At 43.2% G+C, this 25,956-nt stretch overlaps 1 protein-coding gene across 2 annotated transcripts in view; it reads left to right on the top strand.

Moving 5' to 3' along the window:
- The first annotated feature begins 3,933 nt into the window (after positions 1-3,933).
- Positions 3,934-25,956, top strand: part of LOC121556492 (voltage-dependent calcium channel gamma-4 subunit-like) — a 32,157-nt gene continuing 10,134 nt past the window's right edge. The window contains exons 1-3 of one of the 2 annotated variants that reach the window (XM_045213593.1): positions 3,934-4,312; positions 21,872-22,158; positions 24,604-24,825. In XM_045213593.1, the coding sequence (XP_045069528.1) occupies positions 22,128-22,158; positions 24,604-24,825 (253 nt within the window). In that variant the 5' untranslated portion in view covers positions 3,934-4,312; positions 21,872-22,127. Of the gene's footprint in view, positions 4,313-21,868; positions 22,159-24,603; positions 24,826-25,956 lie in introns of both variants that reach the window. The other variant, XM_045213592.1, reaches the window with a different exon arrangement.

Raw genomic sequence — 25,956 nt, 5'->3', positions numbered from 1 at the left:
AGGTTTTCACTCAAGATTTGACGGTACATGGCCCTTTCCATCGTCCCTTTGATGCGGTGAAGTTGTCCTGTCCCCTTAGCAGAAAAACACCCCCAAAGCATAATGTTTCCACCTCCATGTTTGACGGTGGGGATGGTGTTCTTGGGGTCATAGGCAGCATTCCTCCTCCTCCAAACACAGCGAGTTGAGTTGATGCCAAAGAGCTCGATTTTGGTCTCATCTGACCACAACACTTTCACCCAGTTCTCCTCTGAATCATTCAGATGTTCATTGGCAAACCTCAGACGGGCCTGTATATGTGCTTTCTTGAGCACGGGGACCTTGCGGGCGCTGCAGGATTTCAGTCCTTCACGGCGTAGTGTGTTACCAATTGTTTTCTTGGTGACTATGGTCCCAGCTGCCTTGAGATCATTGACAAGATCCTCCCGTGTAGTTCTGGGCTGATTCCTCACCGTTGTCATGATCATTGCAACTCCACGAGGTGAGATCTTGCATGGAGCCCCAGGCAGAGGGAGATTGACAGTTCTTTTGTGTTTCTTCCATTTGCGAATAATCGCACCAACTGTTGTCACCTTCTCACCAAGCTGCTTGGCGATAGTCTTGTAGCCCATTCCAGCCTTTTGTCTTGGTCTTGCCATGGTGGAGAGTTTGGAATCTGATTGATTGATTGCTTCTGTGGACAGGTGTCTTTTATACAGGTAACAAGCTGAGATTAGGAGCACTCCCTTTAAGAGTGTGCTCCTAATCTCAGCTCGTTACCTGTATAAAAGACACCTGGGAGCCAGAAATCTTTCTGATTGATAGGGGGTCAAATACTTATTTCCCTCATTAAAATGCAAATCAATTTATAACATTTTTAACATGTTTTTTTCTGGATTTATTTGTTGTTATTCTGTCTCTCACTGTTCAAATAAACCTACCATTAAAATTATAGACTGATCATTTCTTTGTCCGTGGGCAAACGTACAAAATCAGCAGGGGATCAAATACTTTTTTCCCTCACTGTATCTAAAAATGTGGGCACAATCAGAATGTGGACAAGATTAGGACAAAAGACGCAAGTTAGAACCAGGTATAAACAGGGCTTCTGTGACCGTTCTTTCCTCCTGCCATTCAGTCCTCTTTTAAAATAATTCACTTCATTATGATTCTTACATTTTAATAGATAATTTATAGAGCCGATTTTGTTTATCTTTTCCCTCTGTCCTATTCTTCTCTAGCCTAGGTACCAGTCTGTTTAGCTAACATTCCACTGCTTGTACTCTGTGTCATTGTTTAGTAACTTCGAAATGTGATGTTTGAGAAACATGGATGAACGTCTAATTCTGACGTGAGACTGTGAGAGCAAGTTGACACACGTAGTACAAGGAGTAGAATCTTAGCTAAACAGACTGGGAGCCAGGCGAATTCTACTCCCCTGTTCCCTCATCCCCAAGTCTATTTCTCTCTGCTGTTTCATCAGAGGGTGTATGTAGGTGGCCTAAGGTTGCAAAATTCCAGGAACTTTCAATACATTTCCCGGTTGACCTGAAATCCTGGTTGGAGGAATCCTGCAATAAGCAGGAAATCCTGAATCCTCCACCAGGATTTCTGGAAAACCAGGGAATTTATTGAAAGTTCCCGGAATTTTGCAAACTTAGGTGTGCCTATACTTCCACTGTTACTCTTCTAGCACATAATGATCTTTGTAAAGACAACACCTTTTTGCTCCTTGATGCACCTTCAAAGAAAAGAGATTGTCAATAGCTTCAACTAAATCCATGGAAATAATACTGTAGAATCTTGATTAAACTGATACCATACTGATTGTAATTGTGATGACCTCGGTGTTATTGGAGGCATAACAAAAGTCTCTGGGTTGGATTTCACTCTATATTGGCATGCATTGATATAGTCCCTTTTGAACCTGTGTGTGTGTGTGTGTGTGTGTGTGTGTGTGTGTGTGTGTGTGTGTGTGTGTGTGTCGCGTGTGTGTGTCCGCGTGTGCGTGCGTGTGTGTGTGATTCAGAGCAGTCGACTCTGAAGGTGGGGATCGGCGCAGCGTTGAAATACTGCAGCCCTTTATTATAATGCATGGCATACACACTGTGGAGCACTGGGTAAATAGTGTGTGAGTGTAAGCGAGGAGCTTCACCAGCCTATGCTTGCCTGATACCTGGAGACTCACGTTAGCTTCCTAATCTGATGCCTAGGCTTTAGCTCAGTGAGTCACAACAAGAATACAACACAACATTGGGTACTTTGCATTTGTCAGTGCATATGTCTATTGTGTGTGTGTGTGCGCGCGTGTGTCAACTAGCTCTCACAGTCTCACGTCAGAATTAGATGTTCATCCATGTTTCTCAAACATCAAATTTCGAAGTTGAACCAAATGTCAAATTTAAGGGTAAGTTTAGGCATTAGCAGCAGGTGCGTGCACTGCATTGCAGTATAGGTCACTAAGCGTTGAATTAAAACACTAGCCTCTCCTCTATCGTGGTACAGGCCACTAATGCCCAAGGGCAGTCTGACTGATCAGTACTGTGTGTGTGTGTGTGTGTGTGTGTGTGTGTGTGTGTGTGTGTTTGTGTGTGTGTGTGTGAAGGAAATGATGCAGGCCAAATGGTCAACACAAAAAGCCAACAATCAATATACCTATATAAATATAAAATGTCTGCGCTGTCTAACTTCGAGGATTTTTATCGCACAGTAATGTAAAGTGCTAGGATTTATAGTGTGTGAATATGTGTTAGTCTTTGTGAGCACATATTTATAAACATGTGGTTCTGTGACGTCAGTTCTGTGTGTGTGTGTGTGTGTGTGTGTGTGTGTGTGCGTGTGTGCGTGCGTGTGTGTGCGTGTGTAGCAGTATGGGGTTGAGTGAATCTCTCTTTTCACCATCACCATTACTGCATGAAAGACCTGTCACTCTGCATTAGCTCTCTTCAGCTCTTCTGCTCCCCTATTTGCCGTGTGTGCGTGCGTGTGTGTGTGTGTGTGCGTGCGTGTGTGTGTGTGTGTGTGTATGTGTGTGTGTGTGTGTGTAAGAGAGAGAGGGTGATGAGAGAGAGAGGAAGGGAGGATGGAATGGGTAAAGCCATTTTAAAGCCATTGAAGGTCATCGTTCAGTCAGTCCTCTGGTAGCCTGGTTTACTCACACATACACGCACGCACGCACTGAATTAGAATAGTGGTAGTGTACAGGAACCACTGGCTATAAGTCATCCTACAAACCAGCCGTTGTTGAATCATGCCTCAGAAGATGACAGTATTTCCAGTAGCAGTGTGTATTTGAGTCAAGGAGCTGATGATGACATAATTCTTATTAGGCGCGGGAAAACAGGGCATTTTTCCTTCTGTGGTCTCGAGTCACCATCTTACCAAAAATAGCCTACTGTTACCATTTTTATCCCCTCCCCTCTACACAATTATGCGTGGCATCTCTCTCTCTCTCTCTCTCTCTCTCTCTCTCTCTCTCTCTTTCTCTTTCTCTTGCTCTCTCTCTCTGCGGAATTGTGCTACCGCAATGCTCACAACCCTGCATTTCTTAAGAGAGCGGTGAAAATGGACATCATATTTTGTTGTATGAAAATAAAAAAACTATCCCGATGAATCTCCATCCTGCCGACCTTCAACAAAATATCAACATAAATTACACTCATAACTTGGTCATGGCTAGCATGCTATTTAGATGTGCACGCAACTGATGCAAGTACACACACGCTCCAATAACCACATGTAGAAAAATGATGATTGCCAAAAGACAGTGGTTTTAGCCTCTGTGTTGCTCCAAACAGAAGAGCCCTGTTGTAGCCTACATGCACAAATCCAAATGAATAGCCAGCTTATTATAATTTTCGAGTAGCCTAGCTTATCCGTTCACATCACTGAAGAGTTCGGTCTGATGCGACAAGTTGCTTACGTCGAGGGCTCGGTGTGAGAGATAGATAGAGGAACGGACGGGCAGACAGAGCGAACGAGCGCTCGCGCAACTGGAGGGGAGGGGGAGACGCATTCTCACCGAGTACACACACGCATTGGCTACATCTACTGTAGACAAATTCGTGTTTCAGTGATGTGTCTGTGTATCCGCTGTATATCTGTTGAAACCATTTCATCATATGGCTGAGTTATGTTTAGTAGAGAAATTATGTACAGTTTCTTACACGGTATTTTTTTCACGTAATCTTGTCTTATTACCCCCCTGTTTGTTATTTCGATAGGCCGTTATTTTGTCGTCCACCCCCTCTCTCTCTTTTTCTCTCCATCTCCTTTTCCTCTCTTTGGGAGTGCGACGCTCTTCGAATAAGCTTCTGAAATAATAAGCCTGCAGGTAAGACTTATCTATAAGATTCTTTACATTCGAGGGTTGTAATATAGGTTATAATATTGGTCATTTTGTAACCGCTTGTATTTGGTGTAACGAAAAACCAATCAATCGATGGCAATTTGCAAGCTACATTCCCCTGCCAATTCGTTTCACACTGCTCGCAACTCACTAATCGTCTGTGTCTGCCAATTTAAAACTGTAACAGACCATGAATGTAGGCAATTAAACGTCCGATTAATGTGCATTTGTTCTTACATTACAATACAAGAGCAGAAATGATGCTTCGAATGCAACTACATATCCTCATAATATCGCGTTTGAGCGCGGGCGACAGCGCATCCATATGAATCCGTTTATACAGGTGTTATAATAAGCGTGTATGAGAATGTCCTGCACATTTTCAGTGTGTTTGAAGTCATAGTGTGTGAACGTGTCTTTGATTCTCAGTCAAACGAGTTCTCACGCACTATGCCGGTTGGTCGGTCGCGTAACACTAAGCGTCCATTTTCCACCGTGGAGTCAGTGCAGTCAGTGTGATGTGTATACTGTATTAATGAATGCACTGCGGTCCGCATCGCTGTATTTCAGTCTCTCAATGCTCTCCGTCGCGGCTCTGTCTGTCGTGCTGTATCGAACATGTGTCTGTGTGGCGTTGCTTTCATAACATCCATCCTTCACACTGTCTCTCTCTGCCGGAATGCTCCAGAGCGCCAATAACAATGGAAGCCTATCATATTAGTTTCATGCTGTAGCCTAAATGCACCGCATGATCTTATGGCATGTCATTTGTGACCATCTTGTTTTGAGGCCTCTGCCTCTTCTCCCCAGAGGACCACCACACATGCCTTTTTTCTCTTAGATCCATACATAACCATTAATCAATCATTAATTCTCCATAGGATTATGAAAGCTGAGTTGGAATGGAGTGCCCAAGTGGTATTTCACATGAGTGTGTGTTTGAGTGACTAGAGTGCAGAACGGCATCTTTGGTATGTCATGTAGCTCATAAGTATTTGTGTTTTTTCTCTATAAATGGCCATTTGATCAGTTGTCACCAGCATACCCCCCATCTCTCTCTCTCTCTCTCTCTCTTTCTCTCTCTGATGCAGCTCTGCTAGTCATCGGTTCAATCCTTAGAATTAACAGGCATTCAATTCCAAGCAATGTTCAACTACATTTGGACTGGGAAGCCTATACCATTTGCAATGTCGGATTACTAGACGATTATATCACGCCATCTCTCGGAATTCACCACCTTTCCCAGTAGCCTATTCCTACACCTGCTACAGGGGAAAATTATGTTATTCCACTATGTTGGCTGGAGCGGGAAGAATCATGAGGGATTTTGGAGCTGAACTGTAAGGCCATTCTGTCCATTGTATTGCTATGGTTCATTCTGCAGCTCTGTTTTCTCCTGACCCCGCAGCATCCCCCTCAGACATGCTCTCTGTATTGGTTGTTGTTCTGTGATGATGTGTGTGACTGTCCAGAGGGGCCTTGCTCTTCCATGCATGCAGCCATCTACTGCAGCTGCAGCACTGTCAGGAACCATGCCATTGCATCATCTGACCTCTTGTTGTAATAACATAGTCCAAGGTGTTGTGCTGATACCTTCAGAATCCACTGCAATATAGAGCTTTATATGGGGGTCATAATTTATAGCGTAATTACTTTCTCCTGATTTATTTCCCCCAGAATATTAGGACTGTGGTCTGTTCCAAACACCCTCTCTTATAGCAGCCCTGTATGATAGAGCAGGGGTTCCCAAACCTTTTCACTCGGGCCCCCCTTCCAGCATTGGGGAACATCCCGCGTTATAAAAAGCTCTCTGCAATGACTAACATGACAAGAGGAACTGATGATGCACTACCCAATTTCGAAATTGTACCTTATGCATACTACTATTACAACTTTAAAGAGTACGTTTAAAGCCGGACTGAGTTCCTTAAAAAATAAAAGTAATAATAATAATAATTTGGGGGAGGGGGACCCCCGCACCCCCCTGTCGACCCCTCGCTCCACTTTTTGGGAACCACTGTGATAGAGCACTTATGGGAAGTTGAGCTAGCTGGATAGACTTGCAGTGCATATAGGAACCCTCCACATTGAGAGCTGTTTGATTTATTGTCACTCACCAAACTTCTTCTCAATTGTGTGTTGTTCAGTGTTCTATGCAGGAAGGTAAAATCCATACTACTACGCTGGTGTATTGGTGAGACCCAGTAAAGATAAGGATCCATGTCAACTCAACCCATTGACTCTGTGATTTAACATTGAGTGTTGGGCCTGCTACAGTTTGTCTATAGTACTAATCAACTAGTTGAATCAGGCAGGGGCGCAACTTTCACTGGGGACGGGGGGGAGAGGGGGACGGGGGGGACAGATCCCCCCCACATTCTGAAATTGCATTTGAGTCCCCCCCCAGTTTTATAATTGGAATGAGATACAAAATAGGGCAACAGTGTGCTTTAGGACCATGCGGACGCCTCAGAGTGGTCGGGTAGGCTGTTTGGAGTGTTTATCCCACTGGATAAAAAACAACAACATTATGTCCCCCCACTTCTAAAACCAAAGTTGCGCCCCTGGAATCAGGTGTGTTGTAGATCTGCAGGTCTCCCATAGATAATCAATAATATATATGTAGTACCCCCATAGATATTACATTTACATTGAACAGATATTACAGTTTGATCAGTTTGAGGTTTAATGTCATAGTCAGTTTACAACAAACCAAAGGGATCTTCTGACAATTACACAGAGACATCCAGGCCGCCATGCATCCAGCACTGCATGCTAGATATGTGTTGCACACTAATTAATCAAACTTTTCCTAGGTGTTTAAGAGAAAGTGTAATTCTTTATGACATAGGTTTATAAAGGGCCTTGCTCCCTATCAACTTCACTTATCTCACTCTCAATCTGTCATCTGTTGTGCTCTTACTGTTCCCAGTGTTACTGAGGCATGGCCAGGCCTCTGCTCTGTCTAGCTCTGCTGCCTGACTGACTGGGGATCATTATAGGCCACTGACCCATGTCCTCCTTCCTTCTTTGTTTGAGGACACGGTTTCCAGGTTGCACTGCATGAGGTGTTGGGTTTTTCCAGCTAGGAAATGTGGCTCCAATTGGTTTCTGTTGGTAATCTTGTTGTTGGGCAGGTTTGAATATACATTTTTGTCAAAAATGACTAATTGCTTTAGATTGAAAGGGGGAAACTCACTTCATCCAAAATCAATGTGGAACACCCACTACCCAATGAGGAGCACTGGCCTAGGTGTAAAATCCAAAGGGAAATACTGACCACCAAGCTAAACTGATATCAGCCAATTTATGGGTGGCCTAGAACAGTCGGACAGAATATCAGAAACGTTTTAACGTTTCCTCTTTCTTTTCCACTTTCCATCTCTTTTCCTGTCATTACACTATACTGTAATTCCAGTCCCAGGAAGGAATGATTTGTTCTTCTTCTCTTTCTCCCCCCTCTGTCTCCCTTTCTCTCACTCCCTCTCTTTCTCTCTTTAGTGAAATGCAGTAGTTGAGTTCTGCAATGATCATCATTTCTGTCATGCAGCAATTGTTCAGAGGATCAATGCCTTTGTAGCAGGGCTGCCTTTTATGACTATGGCTCTGGGCTCCCATTCTTCTCTCCAGCCTGTCCTTAACCAGTCTCTCCTTACCCAGTCTGTCCTTACCTAGTCTCTCCTTACCCAGCCTCTCCTTAACCAATCTCTCCTTACCCAGTCTGTCCTTACCTAGTCTCTCCTTACCCAGCCTCTCCTTACCCAGTCTCTCCTTAACCAGTCTCTCCTTACCCAGTCTCTCCTTACCCAGCCTCTCCTTAACCAGTCTCTCATTACCCAGAGTCTCCTTAACCAGTCTCTCCTTACCCAGTCTCTCCTTACCCAGCCTCTCCTTAACCAGTCTATCCTTAACCAGTCTCTCCTTACCCAGTCTCTCCTTACCCAGCCTCTCCTTAACCAGTCTATCCTTAACCAGTCTCTCCTTACCCAGCCTCTCCTTAACCAGTCTCTCCTTACCCAGCCTCTCCTTAACCAGTCTATCCTTACCCAGGCTCTCCTTACCCAGCCACTCCTTAACCAGTCTATCCTTAATCAGTCTCTACTTACCCAGCCTCTCCTTAACCAGTCTCTCCTTACCCAGTCTCTCCTTAACCAGTCTCTACTTACCCAGCCTCTCCTTAACCAGTCTCTCCTTACCCAGTCTCTCCTTAACCAGTCTCTACTTACCCAGCCTCTCCTTAACCAGGCTCTACTTACCCAGCCTCTCCTTAACCAGGCTCTCCTTACCCAGCCTCTCCTTACCCAGCCTCTCCTTAACCAGGCTCTACTTACCCAGCCTCTCCTTAACCAGGCTCTCCTTACCCAGCCTCTCCTTACCCAGCCTCTCCTTATACTGTAACCAGTCTCTCCTTATACTGTACCCAGTCTCTACTTCTCTTCAATCTCTCTCAGTCTCTCCCTAGTCTCTCTCCAGTCTCTCCCCCAGTCTCTCCCCAGTCTCTCCCCAGTCTCTCTCCAGTCTCTCCCCCAGTCTCTCCCCAGTCTATCCCCAGTCTCTCTCCAGTCTCTCCCCAGTCTCTCTCCAGTCTCCCCCCAGTCTCTCTCCAGTCTCTCCCCCAGTCTCTCCCCAGTCTCTCCCCAGTCTCTCTCCAGTCTCTCCCCAGTCTCTCCCCAGCCTCTCTCCAGTCTCTCCCCAGTCTCTCCCAAGTCTCTCACCTGTCCCTCTCCAGTCTCTCCTCAGTCTCTTTCCAGTGTCTCTCCAGTCTCTCGTCCCCAGTCTCTCGCCACTTCCCCCAGTCTCTTTCCAGTCTCTCGCCAGTCTCTCCCCGTCTCTCTCAAGTCTCTACCCCAGTCTCTCTCCAGTCTCTCTCCCAGTCTCTCCAGTCCCTCCCCAGTCTCTCTCCAGTCTCTCCCCAGTCTCTCTCCAGTCTCTCCCCAGTCCCTCTTCAGTCTCTCTCCCCAGTCTCTCTCTCCAGTCTCTCTCTCCAGTCTCTCTGTAGTCTCTCACCAGTCTCTCCCCAGTCCCTCTCCAGTCTCTCTCTCCTGTCTCTCTCTCCAGTCTCTCTCTCCAGTCTCTCTCCAGTCTCTCTCACCAGTCTCTCTCTCCAGTCTCTCTCTCCAGTCTCTCACCAGTCTCTCTCCAGTCTCTCTCTCCAGTCTCTCTCCTCTCCACTAGGGCTGAGAAACACTGAATCCTGGGACTGCACTCTCTACAGTCTCAGACCCACAATGGAGGGATACACATTAGTGTTGCACAGTATACCGAAACGTCAGTACTTTTTCCGATACTAGAACATGAAAAATGGTTTGGTACTAGAAAAACGGTTCGGTACTTCTGTCAAATGTGTCTCACGTCGTCTACTGATTGAGAGAGGATCAAATCTTTCTCTCAGCGCAGCCAATGTCTGCTTATAGCGCGAGCGCATCATGCCTGCTCCACTTACTCATTGCTAGCTCTAGCCTGTCCTGAGAAAGCATTGCACTCACTGGGAGTATGGGCTGCATCACCACTCATGCTGCACAGAAGTTAACACACTTGAATAATGCAACACGGCATGTAGAAATGTTTAAACTGTTAATTACTGTTCGCATGACAATGTCCATTACAGACTAGAACACTTGACAATGCAAGAAGATACCAGTAGCTTCCAACTTTGTAGGCTAACTTTCCTTGCTAGCTTACAACTGAAGCTAACATCAATTCACTACCCTAGTATCTTGTTTGTGACAAAGCAAAATATTACTAATTTTCAAAGCTGCTTTCCTCATCTTTGCTCCAACCACGAACTGACTGTGTGTGTGAATGACGTCATGGGTCTTAAAGAGACAGCATTAACTTTTATAAAGTAAGTCCCAAATGGAAGGGAAACATATTGAAATCAGCCAAAACAAGCTCAATAACTCAATGCATGCACACATTCCTATTGAATATGCATTCACCTGTATTGTGAATAGGCCTAGGCTAGCATTAGTTGTTGATCTTGTAGTTGTTGATGTGCATATAGGGAAAGATAGCCTACCTTTTCATGGTTGTTTGATCAATAGGACTGTAAAGTTCCCAAATGTAAGAGGACTTCCATGGTATTTAGCTACATATTTGCAGAAATCCATTCAAGTGTACAGTTGAAGTCGGAAGTTTACATACACCTTAGCCAAATACATTTAAACTCAGTTTTTCACAATTCCTGACATTTAATCCTAGTAAAAATTCCCTGTCTTAGGTCAGTTAGGATCACCACTTTATTTTAAGAATGTGGAATGTCAGAATAATAATAGAGAGAATGATTTATTTCAGCTTTTATTTCTTTCATCACATTCCCAGTGGGTCAGAAGTTGACATACAATCAATTAGTATTTGGTAGCATTGCCTTTAAATTGTTTAACTTGGGTCAAACATTTCGGGTAGCCTTCCACAAGCTTCCCAAAATAAGTTGGGTGAATTTTGGCCCATTCCTCCTGACAGAGCTGGTGTAACTGAGTCTGGTTTGTAGGCCTCCTTGCTCGCACACGCTTTTTCAGTTCTGCCCACACATTTTCTATAGGATTGAGGTCAGGGCTTTGTGATGGCCACTTCAATACCTTGACTTTGTTGTCCTTAAGCCATTTTACCACAACTTTGGAAGTATGCTTGGGGTCATTGTCCATTTGGAAGACCCATTTGCGACCAAGCTTTAACTTCCTGACTGATGTCTTGAGATGTTACTTCAATATATCCACATAATTTTCCTTCCTCATGATGGAGGTCTGGCTTTTTTATGGCGGTTTTGGAGCAGTGGCTTCTTCCTTGCTGAGCGGCCTTTCAGGTTATGTCGATATAGGACTCGTTTTACTGTGGATATAGATACTTTTGTACCCGTTTCCTCCAGCATCTTCACAAGGTCCTTTGCTGCTGTTCTGGGATTGATTTGCACTTTTCGCACCAAGGTACGTTTCTCTCTAGGAGACAGAACACGTCTCCTTCCAGAGCGGTATGACGGCTGCGTGGTCCCATGGTTTTTATACTTGCGTGCTATTGTTTGTACAGATGAACGTGGTACCTTCAGGCGTTTGGAAATTGCTCCCAAGGATGAACCAGACTTGTGGAGGTCTACAATTGTTTTTCTGAGGTCTTGGCTGATTTATTTTGATTTTCCCATGATGTCAAGCAAAGAGGCACTGAGTTTGAAGGTAGGCCTTGAAATACATCCACAGGTACACCTCCAATTGACTCAAATTATGTCAATTAGCCTATCAGAAGCTTCTAAAGCCATGACATCATTTTCTGGAATTTTCCAAGCTGTTTAAAGGCACAGTCAACTTAGTGTATGTGAACTTCTGACCCTCTGGAATTGTGATACAGTGAATTATAAGTGAAATAATCTGTCTGTAAACAATAGTTGGAAAAATTACTTGTGTCATGCACAAAGTAGATGTCCTAACCAACTTGCCAACATGATAGTTTGTTAACAAGAAATTTGTGGAGTGGTTGAAAAACGAGTTTTAATGACTCCAACCTAAGTGTATGTAAACTTCCGACTTCAACTGTATTTTGTGGCTTTTGCAGAATGCGTGCTAATTATCTAAAGTCGTTCTGTTGCAACTGCCTGTAAACACACAGTCCAGTTCAAAGTGAATGATGGCAGGCTCTTGTGGCAAATGACTTGTTTGCATATAGGCCTTCTGTACCTCTGATTGGCTATGGCGCACCGGTCTGCGTAGACTCCGGTCCTTGGATACGTGTACCTGTGCTACAGAGCCTTAATGGAGGGATACATGTACCTGTACTATAGAGCCTTAATGGAGGGATACATATACCTGTACTATAGAGCCTTAATGGAGGGATACATGTACCTGTACTATAGAGCCTTAATGGAGGGATACATGTACCTGTACTATAGAGCCTTAATGGAGGGATACATGTTCCTGTACTATAGAGCCTTAATGGAGGGATACATGTACCTGTACTATAGAGCCTTAATGGAGGAATACTATGCAGTATAACTATATAAGGGGGAAACTTAATCTCTCGTGACATATTCTCGTGGACAGATTCTCGTGGACAAATGAAACGGCAAGAATCTGTCAAGGCTCACGTAGATTTATGTGATTACAAGCAGCAGTAGTTACTGGTTTGGGATTTTCCTCATTGATTATTTGGACGAATCAAGATTGGCAGTGCATAAAACTGGTGTAGTGATTTTCTAGCCGTGTGCGGATGATAAACGGTTTCTACTAGATTCCACAGCAACAAAGTCAAAATTGGATATATCGTAAAAATTCATGAACATAAAAATGTGCTTTTTTGGCCATGATTAGCGAAAGGGAGGGGTTTGGCCGAGTTTTTCATCCCATTCCCACTCTGGTCTCAGATCCACAATGAACGTCTGTCTCAGAGCCCCAATGGAGGACTTCACACACTGCAGTGTAAATACATGCATCACCTGTGTTTTCCTTTCCTGTAAATGAACTAGCTGGTGTATTGCATGATGTGGTGGTACTGTATATCAGTGTGATGAATCAGCCCTATGGTATCAGAGACATAAAGCCCACCCTGCCTGTGTAGAGTCACTGAGTGTAAAGAACAGAGATAAAAGACTTCACAGGACCGCCTCCTCTGACTGACTGTCATGCTCAGTGGACCACAGTCACACAACATGGGGCCTGTGCCTCTATGTGTGTGTGTGTGTGTGTGTCCGCGTGTGTGTGCTCGTGTGTGCGTGCGTGGGCCCATGTCAATGTAGTTGGTTAAAGCACTTTCCAATGATCTACTGTAAAGTGATGGAGTGCTAATGGTTTAGATGTTTAGATGATGGCCAACATTGCTCTTGTTTGTGTTTTCTTTGTATCATCCTATGACACTCTTCACAGGCATATAATACTCAGTTTTACAGTGTAAAAGTACTGATCAGTGGTCATATAAGACTCAGTTTTACAGTGTAAAAGTGCTGATCAGTGGTCATATAAGACTCAGTTTTACAGTGTAAAAGTGCTGATCAGTGGTCATATAAGACTCAGTTTTACAGTGTAAAAGTGCTGATCAGTGGTCATATAATACTCAGTTTTACAGTGTAAAAGTGCTGATCAGTGGTCATATAATACTCAGTTTTACAGTGTAAAAGTGCTGATCAGTGGTCATATAAGACTCAGTTTTACAGTGTAAAAGTGCTGATCAGTGGTCAAATAAGACTCAGTTTTACAGTGTAGAAGTGCTGATCAGTGGTCATATAAGACACAGTTTTACAGTGTAAAAGTGCTGATCAGTGGTCATATAAGACTCAGTTTTACAGTGTAAAAGTACTGATCAGTGGTCATATAAGACTCAGTTTTACAGTGTAAAAGTGCTGATCAGTGGTCATATAAGACACAGTTTTACAGTGTAAAAGTGCTGATCAGTGGTCATATAAGACTCCGTTTTACAGTGTTATGCCCGCCCCATCCTTAACTTTTCCTAAATAAGTCTATTCAACACACTGCCCTTTCGATATTACAAACAGAGTTGACATGTCATGACATGTCATGCTGTGTCACAGCAGGCTGTTACTGAGAGACCCATGAGGTGGCGCACAATTGGCCCAGCGTCGTCCGGGTTAGGGGAGGGTTTGGCCGGCCAGGATGTCCTTGTCCCATCGCACTCTAGTGACTCCTTGTGGCGAGCCGGGCGCCTGCAAGCTGACTTCAGTCGCCAGTTGTACGGTGTTTCCTCCGAAACCATTGGTGCGACTGGCTTCCGGGTTAAGTGAGCAGTGTGGCTTGGCAGGGTCGTGTTTCTGAGGACGCATGGCTCTTGACCTTCGCATCTACTGAGTCCGTATGGGAGTTGCAGCGATGGGACAAGACTGTAACTACCAATTGGATATCATGAAAAAGGGGTAAACTATTATTTTATTTTTTGGGGGGGGTAGATTATTACATCCACTATTCCATGCGTTCTATAATTGAGCACTTGCAGCAGCATAGCCATAGGCTACTAAGCACAGACTAGTAACATAATACAACTTAAAATATGCTATTCTGTTCATTTGAAATACAATTAAAAATATATATGTTTCTTAAGACCTGCCTTAATTAAGAATATTTTTTTCATATTCTAAGGTTACCGAAGACCTTCATAAACATAACCAAAGGACAATTTCTGCAATAGCATATATGAAATGTATTTATTAGGCTGTTAGAATGCATTGGCTCAGAACCGGTTTGCTCGATGTTAATAGTCAGAGTAGAGAAACACAACATTTTGTACGACTAAATTCTACAAAGAACCAGCAAAAAAAAGGACCATATGGATTTCAGGTAAAATAACAACCCAATGTTCATCTACTAGGATAAATTAGCTAGCAATAGCAAGCTAGCTAAATGTCCATGAATGTTTCATGTGTATTTTGACATGCTCCCAAACTAATTGGTTCACAGTTGGTTTTGCTATTTTAACCTGCATGTCATGATCACATCTGGTGTGGATGGAAAATCAACATGTGCGCGATAGGGCATGCGGACGCACACGCGTGGCCGGTGTAGTCAGTATGTTACTGTGGGAGCCTCTCAGGTGTTGACTGTCTCCCAGCCAGGCCTCTGCAACTGAAGCTTGCTTTAGAAGTTCCAGGATTCCCTTAACTACAGATCTAGGATCAGACCAGTTTACTCCAAGTCCTAACCTTTTCCGTAGGGAGATGAAACCATCTGAACCTGTATCAGTGGTTAGGGGAAATGTTGGGTTCCTGGGGGTTCCTGATATCTTTGTTGATCCATGTGGGATATTTCTGTTTGAATCACTTTCAGCAGTGTCTTTCAGCAGTGTCTTTCAGCAGTGTCTTTCAGCAGTGTCTTTCAGCAGTGTCTTTCAGCAGTGTCTTTCAGCAGTGTCTTTCAGCAGTGTCTTTCAGCAGTGTCTTTCAGCAGTGTCTTTCAGCAGTGTCTTTCAGCAGTGTCTTTCAGCAGTGTCTTTCAGCAGTGTCTTTCAGCAGTGTCTTTCAGCAGTGTCTTTCAGCAGTGTCTTTCAGCAGTGTCTTTCAGCAGTGTCTTTCAGCAGTGTCTTTCAGCAGTGTCTTTCAGCAGTGTCTTTCAGCAGGGGTTGGCCTCTACTCTATTTTCATTCGGTTGCACAAAATCATTTCTCAATTAATTAACTCAATTTTCAATGCATGTCCTTTATTGGCCACATTCAAATGTGTTCTATGTAGCATCTGTAAATTAGAGAGGCACATTCCAAGGGGGCCAGTGCTGTTCAACCAAACCTGTATTCCAGTATTTTGGTGATCAGTCAGAGATATAGCATTATTCTTCCAGGTCCTGTTTGATTGCTGTGCTCTGTGACGAAATGCTATCCACTGGGTGAAACAAAAATGAATCTCAACTGCTTATATAATTGTTTCTTTCTCTCTGCATGGACATTTTACTTTTTGCATGTGCGCACGTGTGTGTGTGCGTGTGTGCATGCATGCGTGTGTGTCCGTGCGTGCAAACGTGAGTGCGTGTTTGTGTGTGCGTGTGTGTCTGTCCTTGTGGAGCCTTGCTCAAGGTGCCAGCTGTGTAGACCCAGGAGTCAGGACAAGGCTCAGGTGTTCCAGCCCAGCCTCCTCCTCATGCCAGACTCACATCTGCAGCCTGATCTTACACACTACCCTCCCTGTTCATAATGACTATGATGCTTTCAGTTGGTCTGTGTGTTGGATGATGATAATGTTGTTGTAGTCTTATGAGCCAGGCTTCTATGTTTCTTATTTATGCTCTCAGAGACTTGGCTAGTGAATGAGACTAATGTCACAGATAAGCTATAGACAGTTTCTATCCTATTCTCTGTTATGTTCTAATGTATTTTATTATATTCTATGTTAGGTTCTAATGTATTGTATTCTATTGCTTCTATTGCTTTGTCATTTGAGCACTGTAGATTCCGCAAAGTATCGCTCATGAGGAATCTATTTTCAGTGCCTATCTATAATTGTATCATTGAGGGATGCTATCATGCCATTGTCATAAGTAGAATTGCATAACAGTGTATCTTAGTAGATTTCGTCCTCCTCCCTTATGGAACACAGACTAAGGTCCTGAGAGATTGACGCATATATAGTGCCTTCGGAAAGTATTCAGACCCCTTGACTTTTTCCACATTTTGTTACGTTACAGCCTTATTCTAAAATGGATGAAATAAAAAAAGTTCAGCAATCTACACACAATACCCAATATTGAAAAGAAGTGAAAACAGGTTTTTAGGACTCAGACCATGAGAAACAAGATTCTCTGGTCCGATGAAACCAAGATTGAACTCTTTGGCCTGAATGCTACCACGGTGAAGCATGGTGGTGGCAGCATCATGCTGTGGGGAGGTTTTTCAGCAGCAGGGACTGGGAGACTATTCAGGATTGAGGCAAAGATGAAAGGAGCAAAGTACAGAGAGATCCTTGATGAAAACCTGCTCCAGAGCGCTCAGGACCTCAGACTGGGGCGAAGGTTCACCTTCCAACAGGACAATGACCCTAAGCACACAGCCAAGACAACGCAGGAGTGGCTTCAGGACAAGTCTCTGAATGTCCTTGAGTGTCCCAGCCAGAGCCCGGACTTGAACCCGATTGAACATCTCTGGAGAGACCTGAAAATAGCTGTGCAGCGACACTCCCCTTCAGTATGCTTCAACAAAGTACTGAGTAAAGGGTCTGAATACTTATGTAAATTCTAAAAACCTGTTTTTGCTTTGTCATTATGGGGTATTGTGTGTAGATTGATGAGGGAGAAAAAACTATTTAATCAATTTTAGAATAAGACTGTAACGTAACAAAATGTGGAAAAAGTCAAGGGGTCTGAATACTTTCCGAAGGTACTGTAGATGGACATGTGATTCCTGACTGGCTTTTAGAGAAACCAACTTATTGTGGAAGAAATTCGAAAACTTGGGACTATAAGGTTCTATCTGTCACATACAATTGATCTTTAGATGGTTCTTCATATGTCTGTGAAGTTAGATTTTAGAAAAAGTAAATTTTAAGTGAAAAAAATGAAAATGGAAAGTTCTATCTGCATAAAGCCATTTGAACTTGATGCTATAAGGTTCTATCTTCAATCCAATCACAAGCCTGAACAAATACAGGTGGACCAATCAGAACATTTGTCTTTGCCATCTCCCTCTAAGTATGGTTTAGGCTAGTCTAGCCAGCAACAATGGCACGTAAGCAAAAAAAACAACAGTCAGAAACCTTTAAATAAATGATGCTGTCACATCGTTGTTCAGTGATGACTAATTCATCTAATGAAAATAATACATTTCTTAATGTATTTGATGATGTGTTCTGACTCTATCTTGGTAGAATAGTGCTGTTGAATTATGTATTCAAATAGCTAGAGTCTTCTTAAAAACTGAACATGTCTAATTCAGAAGTGTCAGATGGAACCTTATGGGTTACCCAGATTGACATTTCAGAGCCACAAGGTTCTATCTGCGATTGCATCCCCCTAAAAAATTATTTACAAATGTCTCAGGATTTTGATACTCTGCACTTTAGGTACATTTAAGATGAGGACCTTAATGGGTTATGAAAGAACAATTCACTACAAAACAGTTCTGAGATCTGGGATGTGAAAACTTTGATGCTCAATATCTCAGAACTACAGTATGCTTTGCGCAGATAGAACCTTATAGTCCCAAGGTCACGAATTGACTCTGAACTCTAACTCTGACTGTGAATCTCTGTTTAACTGTGGTGTGTAGGCTTAGGCTGGGCACCTTACTGTACAGAATGTTCTCTAGCATGTCCACTCTCCAGTCACATACAGATGTAGAATCTTAATTTGAGCCATTTTGATACAGCAGGAAAATTATCCTGCAGCAACAGGAAATGTGAATTATTATGTGGATTATAATTAATGGACATGTTTGTAGGGGTTGATACATTTTTCCTAAGGGAAAATCAAGTCTGAAATTTCAAAGTGGAAATTACAAACTTCAGAAGCCTTTTTAAACTTCAAATACACAAGTTTTACATGTCCTGCATTGCAGGAAAGTTCTCCTGCACCAGGGTGATCAAATTAAGATCATACTTCTGTAGACCTTCTGCACTTCACGTGTGTGAAGAAAGTTATCATAGCCATCATCATTTATTCAACAAGCAATTTGGTAGTTGATCTGTGCAATGAATAGCTAATGCTGCAGCTGTTAAAATATCCACATCTCCATTGTGATTTATGGGACTGTTTTTGGAGGGAGCGGTTAATGTATTTACTTTTCATATTAGTGAAGGTGATCTGTGGTGCGATTAGGATGCACTTCACATAGGAAGCCATCACTAATTCTTGTTCGATCATAAATGCAAAGACAACACTTGTCTTGTCTATAACGTTATGGTGGATTATGATGGAACCTACAGAGCAACATTTTATTCTACCTCTCTCTCTCTCTCTCTCTCTCTCTCTCTCTCTCTCTCTCTCTCTCTCTCTCCGTCTCTCTCTCTCTCTCTCTCTCTCTCTCTCTCTCTCTCTCTCTCTCTCTCTCTCTCTCTCTCTCTCTCTCTCTCTCTCTCTCTCTCTCTCTCTCTCTCTCTCTCTCTCTCTCTCTCTCTCTCTCTCTCTCCCTCTCTCTCTCTCTCTCTCTCTCTCTCTCTCTCTCTCTCTCTCTCTCTCTCTCTCTCTCTCTCTCTCTCTCTCGCACCATTCCCTCCAATCTTAATTATTGAAGGGAAATAAAAGATTGCCCATAATTAAATGACACTAGACACAGGGGAGCAAGGGCTAAGGGGAATAACTCAGCAGCTTGTTAGTAAGGTCATTCACTAAATACTCACAGAGGCATGGGATACAGAGGGAAGTTCTTCAATAAAATCATTTGGTTTGTGTTTAAGGTCACACACAACCACTCACTCTCTCTCTCTCTCTCTCTGTCTCTCTCTCTCTCTCTCTCTCTCTCTCTCTCTCTCAATTCAATTCAATTCAATTCAATTTAAGGGCTTTATTGGCATGGGAAACGTGTGTTAACATTGCCAAAGCAAGTGAAGTAGATAGTAAACAAAAGTGAAATAAACAATAAATATTAACAGTAAACATTACACTCAGAAGTTTCAAAAGAATAAAGACATTTCAAATGTCAAATTATGTATATATACAGTGTTGTAACAATGTGCAAATAGTTAAAGTACAAATGGGAAAATAAATAAACATAAATATGGGTTGTATTTACAATGGTGTTTGTTCTTCACTGGTTGCCCTTTTCTTGTGGCAACAGGTCACAAATCTTGCAGCTGTGATGGCACACTGTGGTTTTTCACCCAGTAGATAAGGGAGTTTATCAAAATTGGGTTTGTTTTCGAATTCTTTGTGGATCGCTGTAATCTGAGGGAAATATGTGTCTCTAATATGGTCATACATTTTCTTCTTTCTCTCTCTCTCTCTCTCTCTCTCTCTCTCTCTCTCTCTCTCTCTCTCTCTCTCTCTCTCTCTCTCTCTCTCTCTCTCTCTCTCTCTCGCACACACAAACACACACACACACACACACACACAAATGCAATTGGACACAGTCACAGTTGAGTGTGGTTAGGAAGAGAGTGTTTGTGATAGAGGCATTATCCACCCAGTGAGAGACAGTGCAGGGGGTCATCTGTAGCACAATGAAAGAGTGGAGGGGGTCATCTGTAGTACAATGAAAGAGTGGAGGGGGTCATCTGTAGCACAATGAAAGAGTGGAGGGGGTCATCTGTAGTACAATGAAAGAGTGGAGGGGGTCATCTGTAGCACAATGAAAGAGTGGAGGGGGTCATCTGTAGCACAAGGAAAGGGGGGAGGTATATACTGTACATACACATGCATAAACATGTCTGTATGTACCCACGGACACACACATATAGTATGTATTCGCACATGCATGCATGTACACACGTATGCAATATAGATGCAGGTAGTGGTTTAGTTTTGGTTGTATTAGATTAAAAGTTTAAAAATACATGTATGGTCATGTCAGAGAGACGGACAGCTCACTTTATGAGAGAGAGGGACATAGACAGTGAAGGAGGGAGCAGATGGAGAGAAAAAGAGAGAGAGGGACAGAGTTAAATGTTATTGTACCACATTAACATTTAGAAGGTACAACCTAAGTGTGTTCAGAGACACTGGAGAGGGAATCCTCTCTCTCTCTCTCCCTCTCTCTCTCTCTCTCTCTCTCTCTCTCTCACTCTCTCTCTCTCCCTCTCTCTCTCTCTCTCTCTCTCTCTCTCTCTCTCTCTCTCTCTCTCTCTCTCTCAATTTCAATTTAAGGGCTTTATTGGCATGGGAAACGTGTGTTAACATTGCCAAAGCAAGTGAAGTAGATAGTAAACAAAAGTGAAATAAACAATAAATATTAACAGTAAACATTACACTCAGAAGTTTCAAAAGAATAAAGACATTTCAAATGTCATATTATGTATATATACAGTGTTGTAACAATGTGCAAATAGTTAAAGTACAAATGGGAAAATAAATAAACATAATCTCTCTCTCTCTCTCTCTCTCTTCCTCTCTCCCTCTCTCTCTATCTCTCTCTCTCTGTCTCCCTCACTCCCTCTCTCTCTCCTTCTCTCCAAACAGGATGTAACCTATTTTGATCAGGGTGCCATATTGCATCATGAAATATTAATGCCTCTAGACCGCATTGCATTATGTTGGCTAAATTATGTTTGCTAAATTATGTTTGCTAAATTATGCGTGCCCCTTTATTGTTCTTCACATTTTTCAGTTTAGATTTTTTAAATGTTTTTAAGCTCTACACACTGGGATTACATCTTGTCCTCAGCTGAGTGTGTGTGCGTGAGTGCGTGCGTGTGTGTGTGTTTGTGCGTGGCAGAATGTTGCAGTGGTCACACACGATGGCTGTTGATACAGCCCTTATACATTTTTTCTGCTTGAAGTGCAACGTGTATACCTACTTCAAATATTCCATTTTTCTCACAATCTCTCTGTCCCTCTCACTCTCTCTCTCTCTCTCTCTCTCTCTGTCTCTCTCTCTCTCTCTCTCTCTCTCTCTCTCTCTCTCTCGCTCACACTCTCTCAGTCCTTCTCTCTCTTTCTCAGTCCCTCTCTCAGTCTCTCTCTCGCTCAGTCCTTCTCTCTCTCTCTCTCTCTGTCCCTCTCTCACTCTCTGTCTCTCTCTCACCCTCTCTCAGTCCCCCCTCCTCTCAGTCCCCCCTCTCTCTCTCGCTCCCTCATTCTCTCTCTCTATCTGTCGCTCAGTCCCTCGCTCTATGCTGATCCAGACTTTGGAATTCAGTGTTGCCATGGTAACAATGTAGAGTTCGCCCTCTCTACTCTCCCCCTTTCTCGCTCGTCGTATTCAGACCAGATCTGTTATTTCTAGCTCTATATTCAGATGCACCATTTGTATTCTATTCTATGTTATCCTGGTATGAGAGTGGAATTGATAGTTTTTAGTGTTTTAGTTTTCTGTCATTTGGGTTTTTACAATGTGACTTTTTAACGTGACTAATCAAAAACTCTGAAGTCTGAACTTTCTGAGATGATCACAGTTTTTAGATAAACATGCCTCATAACTGCACAGCTATAAACGACTAACGTTATAATTCTCCTTCTTCTTCTTGTCTTTCTTTGGCAGTAGCCAACTACCATGTCCTCCTCAGTGACTGCTTCCTGTGAATAAGAGGACCAGAGTGAGAGCATCCAATCACAACCAAGAGCCTCCACCAGCACATCTTTCCAGTGAGAGAGAGAGAGAACGAGATAGAGGCCAAAGAGAGAGAGAGAGAAAACGAGTGCAGGAAGGAGAGGGGGAGAGAGTGAGAACAGTCGATGGATGCTGTCCGGATTGAGGGGACAGCGCATTCTTCATTAACGAGGAAAAGAAAGATTTCAAAATGGAGTCGAAGGATAGAAACTCGGCGGCAGGTAAGTCTTACCTCAGCTGATGTAAATGTATACCTTGGTAACGCAATGGGGTCTCACTTTACATCAAGTGGCACTATAATCTATGTATTTACATGGTTATTACATAGGCAGGTACAGTGCAATTACATTGCAGGTACACATTGTTAATAGTACTTACAACTCTTATACCCATGTGAGCTTTGCACAATTTCAAGGATTTGCAAATGAAATCACAATGGAGGTAAATGTGTAATCTAGAACAACAGTTCTAGACTAGGGTGAGATGAGGCAAAATAAAATACAATGTTGCAGGTGTTATCACAGGTGTAGCGAAATGCTTATGTTCCTAGCTCCAACAGTGCAGTAATACCTAACAATACAAAACAATGCAGGCAAATCCCATAAATGTAAAGAAAGGAATTAAGAAATATGGAAATATTAGAACGAGCAATGTCAGAGTCCAGAATATAAATATATATGTATATGATGGTGTGTATAGACATTATACATTTACATTTACATTTTGCAGACGCTCTTATCCAGAGCGACTTACAGTTAGTGAATACATATTTTTTTTATACTGGCCCCCCGTGGGAATCAAACCCACAACCCTGGCGTTGCAAACGCCATGCTCTATCAACTGAGCTACATCCCTGCCGGCCATTCCCTCCCCTACCCTGGACGACGCTGGGCCAATTGTGCGCCGCCCATGAGTCTCCCGGTCGCGGCCGGCGGCGACAGAGCCTGGATTCGAACCAGGATCTCTAGTGGCACAGTTAGCACTGCGATGCAGTGCCTTAGACCACTGCGCCACTCAGGAGTACATTATGGACAGTATATGAATAGAAAAGGTGTGTACAGTAGTTATATAGGATGAGCCTTGACTAGAATACAGTATATTCATATGAAGTAGGTAAAACAGTATATAAACATTATTAAAGTGACCAGTGTTCCATGACTATGTACATAGGGCAGCATTCTCTAAGGTGCAGGGTTGAGTACCGGGTGGTAGCCGGCTAGTAATAGTGACTAAACTTCAGGGCAGGGTACTGGGCAGAGGCCTATGTAACCATCATGTAAATGCACAGGTTTTAGCACCACTTCATGTACAATGGGACCAGAGGGGTATATTATGGTGATGTTGGAGGTAAGAAGAGGGTAGGAAGAGTGTTACTGTATAAGATTGATTGTATAGCCCTAAATGGTTGATTGATTAATTGATTGATTGATTAATTGATTGATTTGCGACAATGAACACAGAATGTACTGTGGAGCTTTGCTTTGTTCCTGTATGTGCTGTTGTTGCTGCTGTGTTGCTGCGCTGTGATTATGTATATTGTGTTGTGTGTGTGTGTGTGTGTGCGTGCGTCCGTGCGTCCGTGTGTGTTCAAGCCTTTGTGTATCCTGATATGCTGTATCTGATGCGGTGTGTGTGTGTGTTCTGTCTCAGTGAGTGTGTTGTGTATTCTGATATGTTGTATCTGATGCAGTGTGTGTGTGTGTGTTCTGTCTCAGTGTGTGTGTTGTGTATTCTGATATGCTGTATCTGATGCGGTGTGTGTGTTTGTTCTGTCTCAGTGTGTGTGTTGTGTATTCTGATATGCTGTATCTGATGCGGTGTGTGTGTTCTGTCTCAGTGAGTGTGTTGTGTGTTCCGCGCTAGCCCTGTCTATGCTGATTTTGTGGGGGAGAGAGCGGTGTCATGGTCATGAATATGGAGCACATTGAGATTCTCAGAGTGTAATTTGTTGTGTTCACCATCAATTCCTTCCTGTTAAGACGAGTCAGCAGTGTCGTCCAACCCCCCCTTCCAAGGACACCTCATAGAACCATTTATACACCTCCTCTCTCTGCCTCTTTCTCTCTGCCTCTCTCTCTCTGCCTCTTTCTCTCTCTCTCTCTCTTTCTCTCTCTCTGCCTCTTTCTCTCTCTCTGCCTCTTTCTCTTTCTCTCTCTCTCCCTCTTTCTCTCGCTCTCTCTTTCTCTCTCTCTGCCTCTTTCTCTCTCTCTGCCTCTTTCTTTCTTTCTCTCTCTCTTTCTCTCTCTCTGCCTCTTTCCCCTCTCTCTCTTTCTCTCTCTCTCTGCCTCTTTCTCTCTCTCTGCCTTTTTCTCTCTCTCTCTGCCTCTTTCTCTCTCTCTCTCTGCCTCTTTCTCTCTCTCTCTCTCTGCCCCTTTCTCTCTCTCTGCCTCTTTCTCTCTCTCTCTTTCTCTCTCTGCCTCTTTCTCTTTCTCTCGCTCTCTCTTTCTCTCTCTCCTCCCTCTCCCTCAACTCCCCTCGCTCCTCTTTCTCCCTCTTTCTTTCTATCTCTCCTCTTCCTCTCTTGTCTCTACTGCACTTCTTCTCCTTCTTCCTCCCTCTACCTTTCTCAACCCTTCTCTCTTTCTCACTTTTCTTCCTCCTTGTCCCACCTCTACTTCTCATCCCTCCGCTCTCTCTCTCTCCACCTCCTCTGCCCTCCTCTCTAGGGATGGTTTGTGAGAAGGGGATCCAGATCCTCCTCACCACCGTGGGGGCCTTTGCAGCCTTCTGCCTGATGACGGTTTCTATAGGGACGGACTACTGGCTGTACTCCCGCGCCTCCATCTGCAACAGCACCCGCAACCACTCGGACGACCCCCACAACAAGGACAAGAAGGACCCCGGAGCCCTCACCCACTCTGGCCTCTGGAGGATCTGCTGCCTGGAAGGTAGGCTACTGAAATGCTACCGAGACGCCATCTTGGATCTGTGGTTGGAGTGGGAGAGGATGGATAGAGGGTAGACGGAGGCATGTGTGGATCTGAGTATCTCTGTGTGTGTGTGTGTGTGATGTTGGAGGGGTTGAGTTAGGCCTGGTTCGATTTTAGCCTTTTGTCCTAATGTCCATTCTAGATTTAAAGGTGCACTATGCAGAAATCGCTCTGCCATTTCCTGGTTGCTAAAATTCTAATAGTTCACCTAATTTCAGTTTATGTGACAAAACAAGCAAGTATAGTGTAGAGAATCATTGTACCATCTAAACCGCTGTGAAATATATTTTCCATAACCAAAAAGAATTGTATTCTCAGCTGTTTGAAGCTGGTGTACAAAACCGAAAGTAAAAGACTCAAAATGAAACTTAAGAACGGGGAGCATAGAAATAGCACACATAGAACAGATATACCATCAATGAGAATGACAGATCTATAACTCACATTTCTATGTGAATTTGGTCGGGTCACCAAAAAAGTTACATATTGCAGCTTTACAGAAATTACATACCATAAATACTATGGATAATATATTGAATGTAATAGTAATAGTTGGTAATAGCTGGCTTGATTCAAGTAAGGACTGTGGCCATTTTGGATCTGATGCAATACCAGTGCAGACCTCATGTCTGTGTCCTAATGCTCTACCTGCAGTGTTGCTGTCTTGTGAGATGGAAAGGAATGGAGGTTCCATTACAGTGGTGATACAGAGATGATTTTGTGCAATCGTTTTCATGTCAGATGAGAGTGAATGGATGGTATGGTTACCATATATGTCAGTGGAATTATGTAGTCAGCAGTGCTGCCTTAAAGGTCATTATAATGTGAAGCAATACATATGCTGAGTTTATTTTTAACCCTTTCCTAGGCTTTCCCAGTGAACTGATGTTTGTGTTTACAGATTTACAAGGAGCATATGAACAACACAGCATTAGAGTGGGTTCACATGAAGTTAAAGGGAAGAGGTCAGGACTATAGTACACTACAGACACTTTATCTATGAATACTGCATGTTTATGGAGATTGTTATTTCTACCCTTCAAATGAATTTGTCATAAGGATACCACTTCATCCCTGAACTAAGGATGA

The sequence above is a fragment of the Coregonus clupeaformis genome, unplaced genomic scaffold (genome assembly GCF_020615455.1).
Source record: "Coregonus clupeaformis isolate EN_2021a unplaced genomic scaffold, ASM2061545v1 scaf0125, whole genome shotgun sequence".
In the NCBI taxonomy this organism is placed as follows: domain Eukaryota; kingdom Metazoa; phylum Chordata; class Actinopteri; order Salmoniformes; family Salmonidae; genus Coregonus; species Coregonus clupeaformis.
Note: the sequence above shows the minus strand (reverse complement) of the source record. Positions and strands in the feature narration are given on the sequence as shown.